Below are 19123 nucleotides of genomic sequence, written 5' to 3'. Positions count from 1 at the left end.
CCTCCACGGCCCTCCTCCTCCCATTTGGCGTCGTCTTCACTGACTTATTGCTCCTCACCACATCTGACAAGCATGTGCTGCAGAAAGTTTCCTCTCCCCTGTGCCCCTTTAGGAAGCCCCACAAAATCAGCCTGACTGAGAGGTACTTCAGACAGAGCGAGAGAACGGGCGAGAGACATTCACAGACCAAGGTGCAGGGGAAAGAAAGTGAGGGCAGATGAACAAACATGAGGTGCAGTAGTAATATGCAGAGATGTGGTAAAGACTGAAGCAGTTTGAGTGGGCTTGAGAGGGAAAGCAGGAGAAAGAAAAAGGGGGAGGTAGGAAGAGGTAGAAAAAAGTGAAGAGAAGAAAGAAAGAGAGTACAGCCAACTGGCAGAGTTTGAGTTATTCGGCTCAGCTCTAAAAAGTTTCAGGCAGCCCAGACTCCAAACCACACGGACCGAGGTCCTCTCTGCACGCTCTCCACTGCAATATGGTGGGTCTGTAAGAGCAGCAGAGTTGGAGTCAGGAAGATAAAGAGTGCGACACCGTGATGAGACATTATTTTGCTTCTGGTCTCTGTTCATCCATCCTTGCAGCTGCAGACTGCACCGTTCGTATTTAACATTAAGCGTCAGACCTACAGTACGATGGGCCTGCAGAATGGAGTATGACATTGATTTTTACAAACATTTTGCCTGGCTCAGAAAGGTAAGACACTCTGCACATGCATGTACACTCTTCGTACCCTCACACTGCATCCATGACTGCACAAAAGATCTTGTGTGTTTGTGTTGCTCCCGGAGCGTTGCTGCCTTTACTGTACAACATAATTACAGTTGCCATGGCAGCTAATTTAGGACGAAGACGTGTTTTGGTTGTGAGTTGAGGAAGTTCGCTGCAGAATATGAAACACACACACAGCCAGATATGGACTGAAATGTTAATGCAAGAAAACATTAAGACGTGTTTAGTGCTAAGACGGAATTGCTGCACTTTTTGTTTAAGAAAAATTAAGATTCAAGGGAACATTTAGCTGTTTGACTGAAGAGAGATCTGAACAAGTTAGTTCCTCTTGCTGCAGACAATGTTTTGACGTACTAAAAAAAATGATCCCCAGATTTAATGATTAGTCTGAGCAGTGCACCAGGTTAACAGGTCACTGCTGCTGACACGTGGGTGAATTGTTGAAGACACAACAAGTGTGCCAGGATGGCCGTGAGGTGAGAGTGTTTGAGGCGGATGATAAATGGATGCACATGTCAGCTGAGATCATTTCCTGCCACTTGAATCTATAGGGAGTCTTCGGACAGCACGCAGCATCTTGCTGCCATTAAGAGGTCATTAGGCCTGACTGCCTCCATTAGCTTTGAATTTTTACTGCCTCTAATCCACAGAGGAAGCCTTTTCATGCACATGCCTAAGGATTTTCAGATATGTGACAATTCTTCATGATATTGTTTAATAATAAACAGTAGCTTTGCTAAAGTAGCAGGAGAGTACAGTAATGCAAGTATATATTTATAAAAAATATTTTAAACATAAATACAGTGTTGTTAATCACACTACAGCTGACAATTACTAAGCAGCGATAGCTAAGTTGACTCTTCATCTCAGCCAAGACCTACTGTAGCCAAATAGTGAACTAAGGAAAATGTCCTGTAGGACATAAATCCTATAGATTACTAAAAATTTTAAAAACTATCTGTAATAACCTTTCTATTTCCCAGTTACTATAATATTAAAACACATGGCCTGTCACAACGAGTCTATTAAAGGCTCACTGGTATTTTGAAATTATTGCAAACCACTTGAGCTGGCTGGCTCAGGATGATGGACGCTGGGCTACATTATGTTTCCATGATTGTGGTTGAAAGCCTGGATTTCTGAGAAATTTGAGCTCACTTGGTTGCACTTTGCCTTCCCCTGCACACGGATGATTCTGAACAATCTCTGACTGCACAGGCAGCTCGGAGCTCAGACGAGCTCAGGACATTTTTATTTCCACTAATCAGTGGGTATAAAATGCTGTATTCAAATTTTAATGCTGGATTAAGACCTTTAAACTTTTACAGACTGACACACAAGGAAGTTTGAGACCAGGAGACCAAATTTGACCCACTGGGTAATTCTGTATTAATGGTGTACTTACTGAACTTAATAGCTGACCTTTATTCTGAAGGTAAACCTTCATTCGAACAGCAGCAGTGAGTCCTACCAGGAACGCTTATTACGTCTGGAGGGAGACAAAGAGTCGCTAATTCTGCAGGTAAGAAAAGTCACTCCTCTGCTTTTTTTCTGTTGGGGTGCATCTTGCTAAATACAAAACATTATAATCTCTGTCTGTCTCTGTTTGTTTTAGATTGTTGTGACCTTAAAAAAAAGCTTTTTTGCAGCCAAAAGCCTGGACACTCTATTTATAAACGTGAATCAATTCCATTGGATATGAGTAAAAATAAAAGAGGACATATGACACTGTGCTCCTTGTGGGAACTGGTTCTAAACACTGCCTATATCACGTTTCAGTAAAAGGAAAGAGACGAGGAGAGGAAGGTGAAAGGGCAAAGGTGTATCAGAGTGTTGTGTTGTAAACGTTGCGTAATTGCGTGTTTTTTTCCCACCGCATGAGTGAAGCAACAGTTATAACCTGGGCTTGGTGCAGTTTCGACACCAGAATGTCTTGTTTTGTGTGAAGCGTTTGTCTGCGTATGAACGTGTGTAGGTGTGTGTCGCCCTCAGGACTGCTGAACAAGTGCTTATCTCAGACAGGTTGAGGCTAGCACCACCATTCGCTGCAGCGTGTAGGTGTGGGTGAGAGCAGGTGCCCCGTTTGTTTCTTCAGGCCTCAGATGAAACATTCCTTTGGAAAGAGCCGCTGCAGTTGGCCGGTCGGAGCTGCCATTTAGCCTGTGATTAGTTCTTCTATGACCTTAATAGTTTCTGTGCAGATTTACATTTATCATGCATTCTGCTGACACTGCTGGAGCCGCTGAAGTGTTGCAGCCGAACGAGGCACAAAGGGTCATTCATTGCTTCTCAAAGGAAATGTTTGATCTGGCACAGATGTGGACATTTCAAACAAAAACGAGCAGCAGAGATTAAATGAAAATAGCTGATATTAATGAACGAGCTCTGTGACTAACTGTGGAAATAGAGAAATCTTAGCTTGGCTGCAATTATGTGATAGAATGTGATGATTAAACAGTTTTATTGTCCAGTTTTATGCAGAAATAGGATTCTCACCTCTGCTGCCGTTCTGTCCCCACACACATACACACAGGTGAGTGTGCTGACGGACCAGGTGGAAGCTCAGGGGTCGAAGATCAGCGATCTAGAGATTTCTCTGGTGGAGCATCGGCACAAACTCAACTCCACAGAGGAAATGCTTCAGCAGGTACGAACCTTATTGACCTTCTCTATTTGAGTCTTAAACTGGACTTTCTCAGAACCAAATGCGTGATGTGTTACTGGACCTTAGTCAGGAAACTCTGACTTCTTACCACAAGATGATGCAGGGCTGTTATATCAATATTGTTGCTCCAGTTCATGAGATGTGAAGGGCCATTTATCTTTTTAAAAGCGACCATTCTGCAGATCCACTCTTTTCCTCATAAGCTGTAACTTGAGGAAGATTTTTGCTTCCTGTGTCAAAGAAATTCCTCGCTGAGATTCCAGTGTACTTGGCTGCACATAACCTTGACAACCAAAATATTTAAAATGCTCAGACATATCCCGGTACACATTCTCAGAGTGTATGCCTAGTTTATGCAGGGCCAGACTAGTCTGTCTGGGCAGGTGATTACAGCAACACCCCCCAACCTGTAACCACCAGGACTGGGGCCGTGCATGCTCTTGTACACACACAAACAAACACACACACACACACACACACACACACACACACACACACACACACACACACACACACACACACACACACACACACACACAGAAGGAGAGAGAGAGAGAGAGAGGATACAACACAGGGAAGGAGGAACTGAAAAAGGTGGAGAGATGGGAGGGAGAAAGAATAGGGGTGGTGCTCCTTTTTAAAGTTAGAAGTGTATGTCGGCAACATTCAGTTGTTTGCTTTTGACTTCAAATCTACAACGGAGACTTTGCTGAGCAGTTTGGAGGACTCTGAATGGAATGGATGAATGAAATCTTCATCCCCTGAAACCTCAAGACACTAAAACCAGTGTTTCGATGAGGGAAATACACTTTACTTCAGAGAGACACTGGGGTAAGATGAACCAGGTATTACACGGAATAAATTAATCTCTTACAATGCTGGAATTTCCATTCCAAAAATGCCAGGAATATGTCTATCAGCGAATCTGAAGAGATGTGAGCTCAGCGCCTCCTTCTACGTGCTTTATGTGTGCAGGGTATCAAAGGGCAGGCGAGGCTGGTTTCTTGGAGGCATGGTCATTATGAGGCTTTGGACCTGAGCCGTAAATCTCTTCCTGGTGACAAAGCTCTAATATTTTCCATGTGCACACTAGGAGTGAGCCCAGATATTTTCCGAAGCCAGAGTTTTAAATGGACATATCCATATGTACTGTTTGCCTTCCTGCGATGCTCATTTCTGGACTTTAAGTGATTTAGCACCTGCTTGACATCAACCAAATTAGTACTACATCTGCCTGCGTAGCGGGGCTTATAGCTCTCGAGGCTGGCGGCCACTGAAGGGCGACAGTCGCAGAACTGTGGTGCAGACCCAGCGTCTCCTTCAGCACCAGGTTCGATTGGCCAAAGGTTTGCACCCTGACAGGAAAATGCACCTGTCAGAGTTATTCTAATGCTCTTTCTATGAATGTTTTTCGCATGCTTTTGGCACCTCTCACTCCCCCTGCAGTGTACTTTGAGTGAGCTGTGAAATAGGCATTATAAATAGTGGTCATGGGTTGTGTATATTTAGCCACTCAAACAGCGTCTGAAACCAGTGGGTTTGTCCGAGGGGACTGTCATTACAGGACTCGCTGTGCCTCATAACTAATGTTGCCTTTGTTCAGTAAGTACTGAGCGCTGAAGGGATATTGTGTGTATGTTTGTTTGTGTTGCTTCATGCTCTCGCTGCATGTTGTCGATGACAGGAGCTCCTGCATAGGACGTCACTGGAGAACCAGAAGCTGAGTCTTATGGGGGAGGTGTCCTACCTGAAACTAAAGCTGGCAGACATGGAGGGAAAACAGAACCACGGTGCTGAACGGCAGCACAAAGCAGAGGTAGGACTGTCACAAAGTTTTAATCAACACTCTGTGCAGATGGTTATTTTGTTAGTCAAGAACTTATTACACAAGGTTGCCTTTTTTAAGTTCAAGTTCCACTTGCTCAATCATTTCTCTCTCAGTATAATTTTGTAATCAAACTGCATATTATCGTTCAGCAGTTTTATTCACGTGAACGTAAAGGCTCAAGGCCAAATAGCTTCATGGTTAATTTCACCGGGGTCTGCTATTAAGGGAAATGAGTTAGCTAAAAACATCAGGAACACTTCTGTTATGCTCCAGTCCGTGGAAATTTTAACCTAACTCTGCAGGAATGATGAGGGTAAACACAAAACTCTTGCCCTGTGTTCTGATGGATCTAACCTTGAAGTCAGCTGCTGATTTTATGGAAGACCATAAACACTTTCTGGATGGATGTAGGGGAATATTCACCAAAAATCCTGGCTCTGTTGTTCCTGGGCACAAGACTACAGGAAAAAAAAATCCTCTGAGGGGTTTAACTTTTTTTTTGTCCGTTTAAACTGAATCATGTATTTGCTTTAGACCGATGTGTTGGGTTACCAGCGGACTTCCTGGGCTTTTAGTGACCATATGGGTTGGAGAAAAAGGGAAAGCAGGGAAAGCTGCACTATTACTAGACAGGATACTGTAATGCATGTAGTTACTGTCAAAACACTGCTGGTCAAAGAGCCTTTGTGTCGTCAGGTTAAGAGGGTTCAGGCACAGTGGAGCTGGCATGATGGATGGTGGGACAAATATGAGCGTGTGTAGGCTTAAGCCCAGAGAATTTTGTTGTTGGTGGCGGGTAAAGGGTGAGAAGGCCATTCGGAAAAAAGCCCCCTTCCTACCTGAGCATATTTTAATTAAGTCTATTAAGTATTTTACTAGGATTTGATTTGTATTTCTAAGCAGGAAGAAACCACATGTGTTTATTAGATGTGTAGTCAATGCTTCAGTCCTTCTTCTGTATTTCTGCTTTAACTTTGAGCACAAACCCAGCTTTCCCGAACAGCTGCTTGGACTTAAGGAGAATAGAAAAAAATCTGCTTTCAACACTACCTCCACGTGCTGCCTCTACTACACACTACACTGTCCACACGTATGCACTCATTTGCACACAGAGACACAGACACACACACAACATGTGCAAGCCTCCTTGCTGTGGAGCCAGTAAGCTCATAGTTAAATTTAGCCACGGGGGCTCTTCATATCATCTGTCATATCCGCTGTGCCAGACCCCAAGTGAGACTTCCTCTGTCCACAGTCCGAGCATAACTTGGCTGGTGTTTACTCTCTTTCTGGAGGAACATGCGGGCACGGATCACCTCTAAAAAGACGGCAAACAAAATTCACCCCTCCACCAGTTTACCAGGCGCAAACGACCCATTTGATGAACTGAATATACACGTTATGGTCAAAGCACAAGAATAGCTGTGGCCCGTGTACAAAAATAAAACGTGTGTTTCCAGATGAGAGTAACTGCTGTTGGGTGTCTGTACATGGGAGCAGCCAAGTATCTGTGTTTCTAATAGAGGTTGTGCTATTGATACATTCGGACTTGGGACCAAATATACTCTTTCTCACAATGTAAAATGTCAGATTGTCAGGACATGAAGAGGAAAAAACACCGTCCTGAAAGGTCATTTCTGCAACGATGCATGAAGACACACAAACACAGACATATAAACCTACTCCCCATCATTTCTCTTTCTTAACATCTCTCTCAATGATTTCTCCCCCACTGCATCCGTCAGACTGTAGTTAATTTCATTAGCGAGCTGCAGGAGCAGATGTGCAGGTTTCAGAAGGAGATCAATAGCAAGATCCAGGAGAAAAAGGCCTTGGAGATCCCGGCCGACAGCAGCGCTGCTGTGGCGTGCTGCGCTGAGCCCGCTGAGGGTGGGGGCTGCAACCCTGGGTCGTCCTGTGACAGAACCTCCGGGGTGATGCACCAACTGGACGAGGATCCAGATGGGGCTGATGGGAGCACACACAGCCTGGAAGAGGGTAGCTCAGATGCAGAGGAACAGTACCACTATGGAGAAGAAAGTGTAGGCACAGCCCGCCAGCATGACTTCTAATGTTGTGTGGAGCATGGGTTGTCTCACTGTCGTGTGTGTGTGATCCTTTGGTGTGCAATTGAAAGTTGCATTCCCCACATGTCCTCAGTGCACCAGTCACCGTGGTTACAATCTGTTTGGTAAACCAACAAAGTTAGTCATATTTATCTGTTATGGATTAGCGTGTGACATGACTAATACCAGCAGGTGGCTTTCATGTCCTGTGATATTTTGTGCAACGTGCAGACTGAATAACATCACATGATCATTTAATCCTGCTGTTGGAGTGACACTGTTTTTTAAAAGTCTTGCAGCTGTATTAAAAAAAAATTCTTGCGTGGTGTTTTAGGGTTTACTGAAGGAGCTCCGTATTCTCAAGGACAAGGTGGAGCACCTGGAGGATCAGAAGTCACAGTACGAGAAGAAACTCAAAGCAACCAAGGTAAAAGAAAGTTCTGACTTCCATGGTGTCTAGACTTTGAAACACACACCGAAGCCCAAATTCCACTGCTAACTGTCCACTCAACTTTCCTTAATGCTGTCGAGTCTGATGTTCCAGCCAGTTAAGTGAGTCATTTTCTTTCACACACTCTGTCATTCACAGACACCTTCTGTGTGTTTTCTTAAGACGTCTGTGAGCTATTTCACCTTCTATTTTAAAAGAGAAATAAAGTTATAATGGCTTAGTTCTTTTTTTTATATCCTACTTGTATACTCTGGCATGATCTCACTGCATTAACGTCTTAGACTTCTTCCAGTTGATTCTGTTGAATCTTTACCTCTACCAATATTTTGTCATTTCTCTCTCTCAGTCCTAATTGCTCTTTACCTTTCGGTACTATTCCAGTCTGTGTCCATGCACTAGGTTATATAAGATATATATTCACTGTGTTGTTATTGTTGTTATTCATCTACCATTAAAATATACATTTGCTGATTCATTTTTAGCAACTGTCTCCAAGGCGTTGCCTGAATTGGCTTCAGGGTGGAATGGGAGGAATCTATTTGTATTTTTAAATGTTGGCGTCCACACACCTTTATTATTTTGGCGGCTTTCCAAGGAAATCCACCTGGTTTGTTGTGCAGTGTAGGTTAGTTCTGCATAAATCAAAGTCAAACTACCATGTGGATTTCTTTATTTTTATTTTTCAGATGTTCATCCAATATATCCCTCTCTATCAAATCAATGTTTATCTGAAATGTTTTCCTTTTTATTCTTAGTTTGTTTTCCCGTATCAGACACTAACACAATGTTAGACAAAAGTCTGAATTAAGCTAAGAACATCTTAATACACACTTGACTAATTGGCTACAGATGTTGATATGGCAAAAACTGAGCAATAAAATAAATATTTTATAAGTGAGTTTATTTCCTTTTACAGTCTTTTTTATGTTAGTCTTCTTTTTTTAACAGTTCTATGTATTGAAAAATCTAAGTTTTGATGTGGTGACTAAGGCAGAAATTGTATTTCCATTATTCAACTTCCATTTCTTGTCTCTCCAGTGACAAAACACGCTGGTGAATGGGTCAGCCTGAACTGAACTTTATTACCATCTGTTTGTTTTGCTTACACTGTAACTTACTTCAAAACAAACTCAAACTCACAAAGTGGCCTTATATTTTTGGTTTTCAAAAAGCCAGAGAGATATGTGTGTACTTTTTGTGGGTGTTTTGTACGTGTATATAGTTGCTGGTGGATCTCACACATGTGTCTGCACTTTAAATTCAGGTGCATGTCTTGTTTTTGGTGAATGTGAAAAAATGCTTTTAGCTGTGCGTGTTTAAACAGACGTGTGCTGGCACATGTATGCGGAACTCTCTGCTGTAACGTCCCTCGTTGTGTGGCACCTACAGGCGGAGATCAGCAGCCTGCAGCAGCTTCTGCTCAGTAAGAACGCTGAGATCGAGAGCTTGCACACTCAGCTGCTGGCCAGACCCTCTCTCACCACCGAGAGCTCAGAGAGAGGTGAGCAAAGCACTCACAGCTTCAAGCACTCACACCAACCTGCCAACAACAGCCCCTCACTGGGAGAGTTACCTGCCCGGATAGATGACACAGATAATGACTCCTATTGAATTCATTAACTTGGAGTAACAGCTATGGGGAAGTCTGGCCCTTGATAAACTGTCTCATCATGCATCTCTGTCTCTCTCTCTTAGAGGAGATTTACAGGAAGCGGTTAAACGCCACATGTAAGCCTGGCCAGTATATAATGAAAATCATTTAAACCCAAGGGCCATGTCTACTTTTTGATTTTTGATTTATTTCTGTTCTCCGGACATTTCTCTTTATTCTGTTATCTTCCTTCTGCTCTTTGGGGCAGATTTGACAATCACCACCCGGTTTCCAAAATTACCTAATGTTCCATCCCTCCTCCCTCTGGCTTATTCGTTGTCTTCATGGATTCTTAAACTCATAATCTCCTTTTTGTTCCTAATTTTGTCTGTCAAGAATGAAAACTCCTCTGGGGCACTTGCTTTCGTATAATCAGTGTCACTGTCACCAGCGATGCCGCCTGTGTGACTTTCTTTGTTACAGAGGAAGTGGCTTTATATGCTGACATGAAAATTGCTGGTTAAACAATACATGGTTTAGATGACAGATAACACTCACATAGATGTTTTGCCTTTCCCTCTTTTCTAAATAAACGAATGCAGTTAAATGTGACACAAAATAATATTTTATATGACAGGAGGAGCTGAATAATCAGTGTGGCATTTCTCTTTCCAGATCAGGAACTGCAGAGGCTTAAAATTGGAATGAAATCACTGGTCGCTGCAAACGATGAAAAGGTAACTTACCTTTGAAAAAACTTACTCTGGAAAAAACGTATCCTTTCACTTTCTCCTCAGAACATCTGTGGGTGATTTAGCAGCATAGAGCAGCATGTGTCTACGACAATGTAAATGTCTTACTGGCGTGTATATAGCAGCGCTATCATCACCGCTGTTTGGAAGGTTAGAAGGTAACTGTTTTTAGATGTTGTCATTTCTTTGAGGCACCACCCTGCTACCATTTTTAGTACAGAGGGGCTTTTGTATTCTCCCTCCCAGAGCGTGGACTTTAAAGACTTACAGACACGGCCCTACATGTGGTTCACTAGTGAAGAGGCACACGGACACACACACACACCCCAAGGCGAGCCATTTCAGGCAAAGCCACACTGAAGTAGGCCACGATCTGCCAAGCCTAATTTTGGACTGAGCTGCGTTGAGAGAACCATGGCGAAACCAGGCACGGGGCCATTTAAAAAAAAAACACACACACACACTCATGCACTCCACGCAGCTGGTAACCACAACTGAGATTTCCAGCCAGGCCTCTGTCAATCCCCTCCCAACCCAGTACTGTGATGTAAAGGCCATATGGTGGAAGAGGGGTTTTTGTGCGGCGTATCGGTCAGAAACAGAGTGAGGCAGATAGTCCACATGTGCTTTCTAACCTTAGATAAACATCTTAATTGGGTTCTGTTGACCTCGAACCTCCTCTGCTCTGTTTTCTGTAGGACCGGCGCATTGAGGAGCTCACTCTGCTCCTGAACCAGTGCAGGCAATTCCGAGAGGTCACTCACGTCACAAGGCAAGGTAATCAGCTTATTCACTCCTTTATCCTCGCCTTGGAATATTTCTATTATCTCAGCAGCAACATTTCAGCTTAATGAAAGCCACTGCACTTTTAACAGAAACGTGCCCCACTGCTTGAGTGGAGGAAAATGAAAACACATTTGTTCTCTTTGTTACTGTAGCTCCACCTGCTGTCCGTTCATCACCGAACGGGAGGACTCCTTCAAGCAGCAGTGAGGAAGAGGAGCAGCTGAAGAATACGGACTCTGCCAGTGCAAAATCTGAAGATGTGAAGTCTGAGGTGAGTAGACTATTTTAAGTTTAAATTTGAAATCTGCTGTTTGCGTTTTTTGAAAATCATCTTACTGTTTTTGTTTCCCCCTCACAGGTTTCCACAAACAGCTCTTCCTCCCATCACACGTCACTGCTGTCAGATCAGAAGGACAGCGACTACAGGTAGTGAAGCAGCTTTTTATCAGTGTTTGAGTTCAGTGTCTCTTTGTTTTATTTTACTGAGATATTTGTGCTTTTATTTTCTCAGAACAGAACCACCGGCTCTATCTAGCAGTATGAATGACCTAACAAATGGACTTTCACAAAGGGTAAGTTTTAATCATCATGCAAATATAAACTGCAAGCTATTAAAGTATTTATAATGCATGTAGCACATAACTCCCAATTTATTAATTTGTACAACCTCTTTTGTACATATTATTAAAGTTCCTTTGTTGATCCTGGTAATTACTTGTATTTACTACTTCTATACGTGTGTGGTTTGCCCAGAGTGGCACAAGAAGTCAGACGATGCCTGCGAATTCCTCCCTGTCAGAGCAAAACGGGATCGGAGGCAGCAGCAGTGAAACCCAGAGCCAAAGGTCTCCGGATGGGAGCGAAGATGGAGACTCCAGCCAAAGTACAGTAAATCCAGACATACTAACTCAGGCTTGATGATTAATAGCGCACAGTAATAATCCCAGATATAGGATTAGACTTGTTCTTCCTAATAGTTGGAGGGCAGCATTTCCCATGAGTGGGGGCGGTATTCGTATTTGAAGAAAACCACTTTCCTGTGATGAGACGACCGTTACACCTTTGATCACAGTTAATTGTAGAGTGTCCTGACAGAGCAGATGGATGATGGGATATTCTCCACAAACACACCCTCTCTCTTGCTGTGATTGACCACATCCATCCCGGCTCCACCCTTCCCCAGCTTCACTGGCCGGCCTCAGCCGGAGCCCCACCCTGATTCTCTGCCAAGTTCTGAGTAGAGACGAGAACTGACTGCAGCTTATATCATAATGATCACACCTTGTGCATTTTAGCGTAATCCCCTTCTTTGTCATGGGACATTAACCAGTGTATTATTTGCTGGAGTCAATGGTCTGTAACCTGTGCTCCCCGAATAAATCACCAAGTGTAGTCAGACCACCTCACGCACCACTTAGTTCTTAATGTGCTGTTTAGCTTTTTGGCTGTTTTTTAGAGGAAACTACAAACTTAGACAGATCAAATCTTTTCAAATATGTCTTTGCTGAAATGTTTATTTGGCAAGATAACAATGAGCCTCTGTGTGCTAAAATTACGATTTAACTATTCAAATGCATCTATTTTTTTTCTTTTCTGCTGCACATTCAATCAAACGTCCGCTCAGTAGTAAGAAGACTGTGTTTGTAACCTCTCACAGGAAAGTTGGAGAGAGCTGATGACAGCACTTCAAGCAATAGTTCCCCCGTTCAATCTGGGACCAACTCGCAGCCTGGCCAACGGGCTGTGGGCTCACCAGAATACATGAAGAATAACAGGAGCTTCAAGAGACTCTGGGGGAAGTGAGTGTGGTGAAACAGATGAATACATCAACATTATGTCAACATAATGTGCTTAGACAAGAGGATGACAACCAATAGACTGTACTTTAACTGGCAGATAATAATATTAGGTTTAAATTATATCCTTTATACAGTCTAACATTTATTGAATTGTCTATAATACTTATTGTAGCTTAAGGTTTATGGGTTGTATTATGTGTGCATCTTTTGTGTAAATAATATTAAATTGATCATATATCATTGTAAACTATTACCCTGTTAATACATTTAGGCTACTATTACGTTTACCAATTATTGCAATAAAAATATTATTATTAATTAGATGAGTCAAGTAATTAATTTCTATTTGGATCTCAGTAATAAAAGTCCAAAACTCTTTCTTTAACATCTTTATTTTCAATGTATTATTTATTCTTATCTAAATAGATAGTAAGAAGTATGTTTACTGAATATATCAGACCTGTCTTTTGATCATTGCACTGTGAGAGAGAACTTAGTGCCAGAGAGTTTATTCTTGTCCATGCAGACTTCGAAGAACCCAGTCTGGAGGGCTGCAGGCAGCAGATCCAGATGCCGGTCAGTTTAGAAGAGGGGGTCTTCGTGCTACAGCTGGACCCAGACTCACCAGGACGCCTGAGTCTTATGACTCCACACGGTAAAACTCTGAGTGCCTCTTCCTCACCTCGTACTAAACTACTCTGTATCATTTAGTATGAGAATCTGGGTTTGCTCTCTCATCTCATCCCAACCAACCAATGAGGTTACAGGGTTTCTGTTAGCAAAACAAACTTTGTTAAATACATGCTTTGTTAGTAAATATTCTAAAATATTATAACAAATCAATTAAACGGTTCAGCATCTAATTTGTTATTTTACTTTCCTTGTCAGTGATCTGAATATTCCATTCAGCCAGTGGACCAAGGAGCAGGTGTGTGGGTGGCTGGAGGACTATGGACTGGGCCAGTACGTCAGTCTCTCCAGACAGTGGGTAGAAAATGGACAGACGCTGCTGTCTGCTACACCTCAGGACTTTGAGAAGGTCAGAGAATAAATCAGTACAGTAAATGTCACTTTAATGCAAACACTACTAAAATATCTTAAATTTAGAAATTCAGACTAAGATGTGCATATAAATCAAAATTATTGGTATATTTAAATCTGTCACTCTTTATCAGGATAAAGTAAATTGCATGGTGTGTGTGTAAATCCCAGATAGTGTCACAGTCCTTTCTGTCCCCAGGAGATGGGTGTGAAGAATCCTCTGCACAGGAAGAAGCTGCAGCTCGCTCTGAGGGCGTTCACCACCAAAGTTATAGAGAAGTCGTCAGAGCTGGACTACATCTGGGTCACACGTGAGACATATTTTTACCACGAAAAATAAAAGGGTTCAAAACCAGGAAATATATTTTAACAGCAGTTACAGGGAATGTGATTTGACAGGTGATGATGCTTTTAGTGAATTAATGTCAGATTCTTTTTTTTTTACTCTTTCAGGCTGGTTGGATGATATTGGTTTGCCTCAGTACAAAGACCAGTTCCATGAGGCGCGAGTAGATGGTCGAATGATACAATACCTCACAGTGGTAAGACTCTGAAAATAGTTTAATTCAAATTTATAGAATGATTTAAAAACACATAAAACAATGTAAGTTCACACATTTTCTGTTGCTGTTCACCCAGAACGACCTCTTGAGTCTAAAGGTCACCAGCCAGCTTCATCATCTCAGTATCAAGTGTGCCATTCATGTCCTTCACGTCAACAAGTTCAACCCCCACTGTCTGCGACGCAGGCCAGGGGAGGAGGTGAGTCAAGATGGAAAGCAGCAGGTGGAAGCTGATGCTGTGTTGTGCTACATTTTGTCCGTAAAATGGTCACACTCAATGGTGACACAATGTTGTGTGTTAAATTCATTCATAAGAAAGGAAACTTTTAACTGAGACACTGCTCATACGTGGTGAACAGATGTAATCACACCAGTTGCCCACAAGATGGTGACAGAGTATTTTCCCTCTCATACATCATAGCCAGAGTCCGAGTGCTGTTTAAACTTCATTCTGTGTATTTAAAAGAACGGTTATGAATGAGGAGATTTCAGATAATAATTTTATTTTGAACCTTCTGCAGAAACAGCCCAGTCCCTCAGAGGTGGTGCAGTGGTCGAACCATCGTGTGATGGAGTGGCTGAGAGCGGTGGATCTAGCTGAGTATGCTCCTAATCTACGGGGCAGTGGCGTTCACGGAGGTCTGATTGTAAGTGCTGTTAACTTCTGTGCAAGTCTTCTCAGGGCAAACTGACATTAAGTGCTCACATGTCTGGAGACCTAACTTTGTTGCTCTCAACTTGCTCTCCCATAGATCCTGGAGCCGCGCTTCAGCTCTGAAACATTGGCCCTTCTGTTAAATATTCCACCTCAGAAGACGTTGCTCCGGCGCCATCTTGCCACTGCCTTCTCTACCCTGGTTGGGCTTCAGGCCACGCAGGAGAAGCGAGAGTACGGCAATGCCACAGGCCATGTTCCCCTCACCACCACTGCTAAAGTGAAGGTATATGAATACATCTACGAGTCAAAATGTCCTGTGGTTGTCACAGCACCAAATTAAAATGAATTATTAATGGGTTGAACTTTGTGTTTTCAGCCGAGAAAGCTGGGCTTCACCCAATTCAGTCACCTGAGAAAGAGAAAACCTGATGACTCAGCGGATTACATCTGCCCAATAGACAGCGGAGCGCTGACAGTGAATGGGGTTTCCCGGCTGCCCTCTGCAGCACTCAGGGGCCTCAGCCCGAGCTTGGAAAGACAGGCTGAGAGGCGGGAGCCGATTGGGATAAAGGTTGAGGCTAATGGCCCCAAACAATGATTTAAAAGTATCCATGGACGCACTGCTCTCTCACTAAGTGACTTTTGTGAACCAGTGGAGATTCTAATGCAGGAACTCGATAACTGAGATGCATCGACGTGATGATTTGCTGAATGGGCTGCAAAGATGCTGTGTTTAGCAGTTGATTTAACTATTGTTTGTGTCTTTCTAACCTGATGTCGCTTGCACAGTGTTCACCTACAATGATGATTAATGACATGGTGTGAAATGTTTTATCAAAGCTGCTCTCTGCATTCCTTATACAGTCGGATTCCAAAGCTTTGACTTTTGCTTTCAAACAATGCATTTTACCGACCATTTTGTATCTAATCTTGTGTAAATTTAGTTATGATATCAATGACCTGTTTTTGTTAAATATCTGGATTAACTCTACAGTTTATTATCAGTTACTTAAAGCCTTGCTGTTTCTCATTTCTTCATGAGGGACAACACATTTGAAAGTTAAATCCTTTTGATGGTACATTAATGGTACTGATCTGCACCCTCAAATAAGGCTTGTTGATATACCTTTGGATTCTCCTACACTAAAGTTGACTTGTTTCATAAGATGCTTGTGAATATGCAGTAATATAATAAACATCAGGTCAACAGTAAACCTTGTTGGAATTTTAAAATTCTAATACATTACCCTTGAATAAATGTGTTTGAGAGTTTCTATATTTATTTTTTATCATTAAAATTTAGCATTAATTTAGTAGATCTTGTTATAGCAACAGTAGGGAACAATTGTGTGCGGTGCGAGCAAGTGGGGAACCTATGGGTGCAAGGCCTTTTGACATCACTTCCTGAAGATGGATCTTAGGGTTTGAATCCAACACTGCCTACTAGTGGTGAAAAATGTAAAAATACAAGAACACCTCAACCCAAATTATTTTAAGTAGAAGAGCATGAAATGCAGCTATAATATTTCTGTCATGACTTTCACTAATTACTTCATTAAGTTTGATTAATTCACGTATGAAAATTAATCAAATATAATGCATCAAATAATGATCCTTTTGTTGGTGAATAGCCTGTCAACCGCTTTGATTTAAGTTTGGCTTATTTAAGCAGTTTGTGTGTATTAACAAAAAAAGTGATTCACTGCCAACTTCTCTATAACATAGTTTGTGTTTAGTAGCTTTGTCTGCTAATACAGAGTCCATCAGTTATAGAAGTCATTGTCCAGTGAGTGTTGCTGACTCCAGAAAAATGTTCTGTGATTCGATTGTGCTGCATAATCGGAAGGATGTAATAGCTTTAGATTAAAAATATTTTCATTCTTCAGAGACCAAATCATAAAATAAACATGATGTTCTGTATATGGATCTTAAGTAAATGACAGACATAGTTTCAGGGGAATATGTTTGGTCTTATTAACCACCCAAAGTGTTTACAGTACAAGTCACATCCACCCATTTACACAGACATTTATACACCAATTCTTCCCAGAGTTCTTTTTCCGTTTGAACCCATAATTTGGGGTCCGGTATCTTGCACAAGGGCACTTCAGAATTCAGACTATTGGAACTGGGAATCATACCAAGGACTTTCTGGCTGGAGGATGACCCACTCTATCTCCTAAGCCACAGCCACCCTTTATTTCCTGCTTGGTCCTGAAAATAAATAATTTTCTTCATGAGTAGGTCAAACTAAGTAAAGAATCTCTGGACTGCATTATATCGGGTGATTCAGTGGTAAAGGCTAATTGAAATGTAGCAATGCCTTTATTAGGGTTCATTTTGCTTGCTTGCTATTTGCGCACATTTAACTAATGTCCACTTCATCTATCACCAGTGTAGCGTAACTGTTACGCAGCTACTGTACTGACAGGATTGGCAACAGTAGAAATATTCCATTCGACTCACAAAGTGCTGTAATGTGACAACGCCACAGTTAATGGCACAGCGTTGGGGGTTTCATCAGTTGCAGTCCTAATGAATCTACTCAGATTCTGCAGGCGTGTGTGGTGGTGTGGCAGCTAGGGCAGCAGTCAGCTCCCCTCTGAACCCTCCTGCGGAAGCACACAGCCTCAATTATACCAAACACAATAATTAGGGAATCTTTTACCTCCGCATATCATTAGCTCCCCAATGGAGAACATCCTGATCAATGATTACAAATGACAGGTTCATAAATAAATTAGTCCTGCTGATAAGTGTGTAACACGACTCAATTGATCAATGTTAAAAACGGAAATTAGAGGGACACAGCAGTCAGGATTGGGTTTGTAAGTTCTGAATGAAAAGAGGGTGATTTTCACTACAAATGTTAGTGGAAATATCTGATACATACGATAACAGGCAGATTAAAGGTTTAAGAAACATGAAACAAAGCAAACTTTTGTAAAACATGGGTCCTCGTAAAACCAGCAGATGTCAGTGTTGTCTATGGATGTGTCCTGTGCCATAAAGACAGCCAGCGCTGAACCTTCACCGTAGACTCGGGGTGAGGTTCACCACTGCATGTTTAAATATGAAAAAAAGCTTATTTGTCTTAATATTATTAAATTTTCTTTTTTTGTGCCAATGTGTTTGTCATTCAAGTTTACTACCTGGTGACACTGTCTTAGCCTTTAGTTTGCTGTAAAGGAGTTAGGCCTGTTGGACTTCATTGCAACATTTTTAATTAGACTTTCAACCGCATAGATTGTAAGTTTGGGAGTTTTGCGCATTAGCCATGTGAGTGACAGACAGTTCACAATTAGAAATTCAATAAAATCATACTTTATCTCAAAAATCATAGACAGACACACTTTAAAACATTGTAAAAAGTAAAAACAGCTTCAATACAGCTTTACAATTTATATATAACACAAATCTATCCAATATTCCTTCTATTTTATTCTGTTTTCTCTGCTCAGTGTGTGTGTGTTTGGGTGGGTATATTTTTGTGTATGCATGCGTGTATTAAGAGGGGATGGAAGTGTTTATAATAGTGCATCTTAGCTAATTTCAGTAATGTGATCCAGCCTCCACTAGCTGACAGTTTAATAGCTATTATTTGTGTCACACTCTCTCATAACACTCGTGCAGTAAATTGCTATATGTGCAGGAGACTGTGCCATGACTGACATCTTATCTTTCCATATCGTATCTATTGTTTTAATTAAGTGAAAGCAATGGTGACATTTATTGGTTTCAAAGGTACTTGTTAATGGCAGTATACGAAAAAATGATGCATGTAAATTATCAGGGTTTACGTTACGTAAATAATTTGTAAACCCTTTCCTAATGATTACACATTATCTTCCCACTGTTACTGTCAATTCATTTGACTACATCAAAAATAAAAAACACAGCGTTGGTGATGCAACGTCACTGCTCTCTCGACGAATGCCTTCTCTCTTTTCTCTCTCACTGTCATCTTCAATTTTTATGTGTGTGTGTGTGTGTGTTTGTAGTGAGATTTACTATTAAAATTATAGAGGCAGACTTCATTCTGTTGCCGATGCTCCTGTTTAAAGTAATGCCAGTAGCCAGTGTGTCAGAGCTGAAAGTCCTCACCCTGTCTGTTTGAACTATGGACTCAGTCCGACGTCTTTAGTAGAGCGTAATCATGTTTTTATATGATGTCACTGGTCGTTCCTGTCATTA

The 19123-nt window shown here is 41.8% G+C and overlaps 1 protein-coding gene across 5 annotated transcripts; it reads left to right on the top strand.

The window, feature by feature from the left end:
• The first annotated feature begins 431 nt into the window (after positions 1-431).
• On the top strand, positions 432-18859 carry ppfibp2a (PPFIA binding protein 2a). 5 transcript variants are annotated; one of them, XM_035164578.2, is made up of 22 exons: positions 432-693; positions 2165-2251; positions 3263-3376; positions 5079-5210; positions 6968-7264; positions 7623-7715; positions 9129-9240; positions 10006-10067; positions 10781-10859; positions 11021-11139; positions 11227-11294; positions 11380-11440; positions 11622-11751; positions 12526-12667; positions 13194-13322; positions 13556-13706; positions 13908-14019; positions 14162-14250; positions 14348-14470; positions 14793-14918; positions 15024-15212; positions 15306-18859. In XM_035164578.2, exons 1-22 carry the CDS (start codon positions 646-648, stop codon positions 15525-15527), a joined length of 2685 nt encoding a protein of 894 aa, XP_035020469.1. In that variant the 5' UTR covers positions 432-645; the 3' UTR covers positions 15528-18859. The 5 variants fall into 5 exon arrangements, with proteins under 5 accessions (XP_035020469.1, XP_035020768.1, XP_035020721.1 ...); XM_035164877.2 differs by lacking the exon at positions 6968-7264; XM_035164830.2 differs by lacking the exons at positions 432-693; positions 2165-2251; positions 3263-3376 and adding an exon at positions 4073-4225.
• The last annotated feature ends 264 nt before the right edge of the window (positions 18860-19123 follow it).

Source organism: Hippoglossus stenolepis, chromosome 1 (assembly GCF_022539355.2).
Source record: "Hippoglossus stenolepis isolate QCI-W04-F060 chromosome 1, HSTE1.2, whole genome shotgun sequence".
Taxonomy (NCBI): Eukaryota; Metazoa; Chordata; class Actinopteri; order Pleuronectiformes; family Pleuronectidae; genus Hippoglossus; species Hippoglossus stenolepis.
Note: the sequence above shows the minus strand (reverse complement) of the source record. Positions and strands in the feature narration are given on the sequence as shown.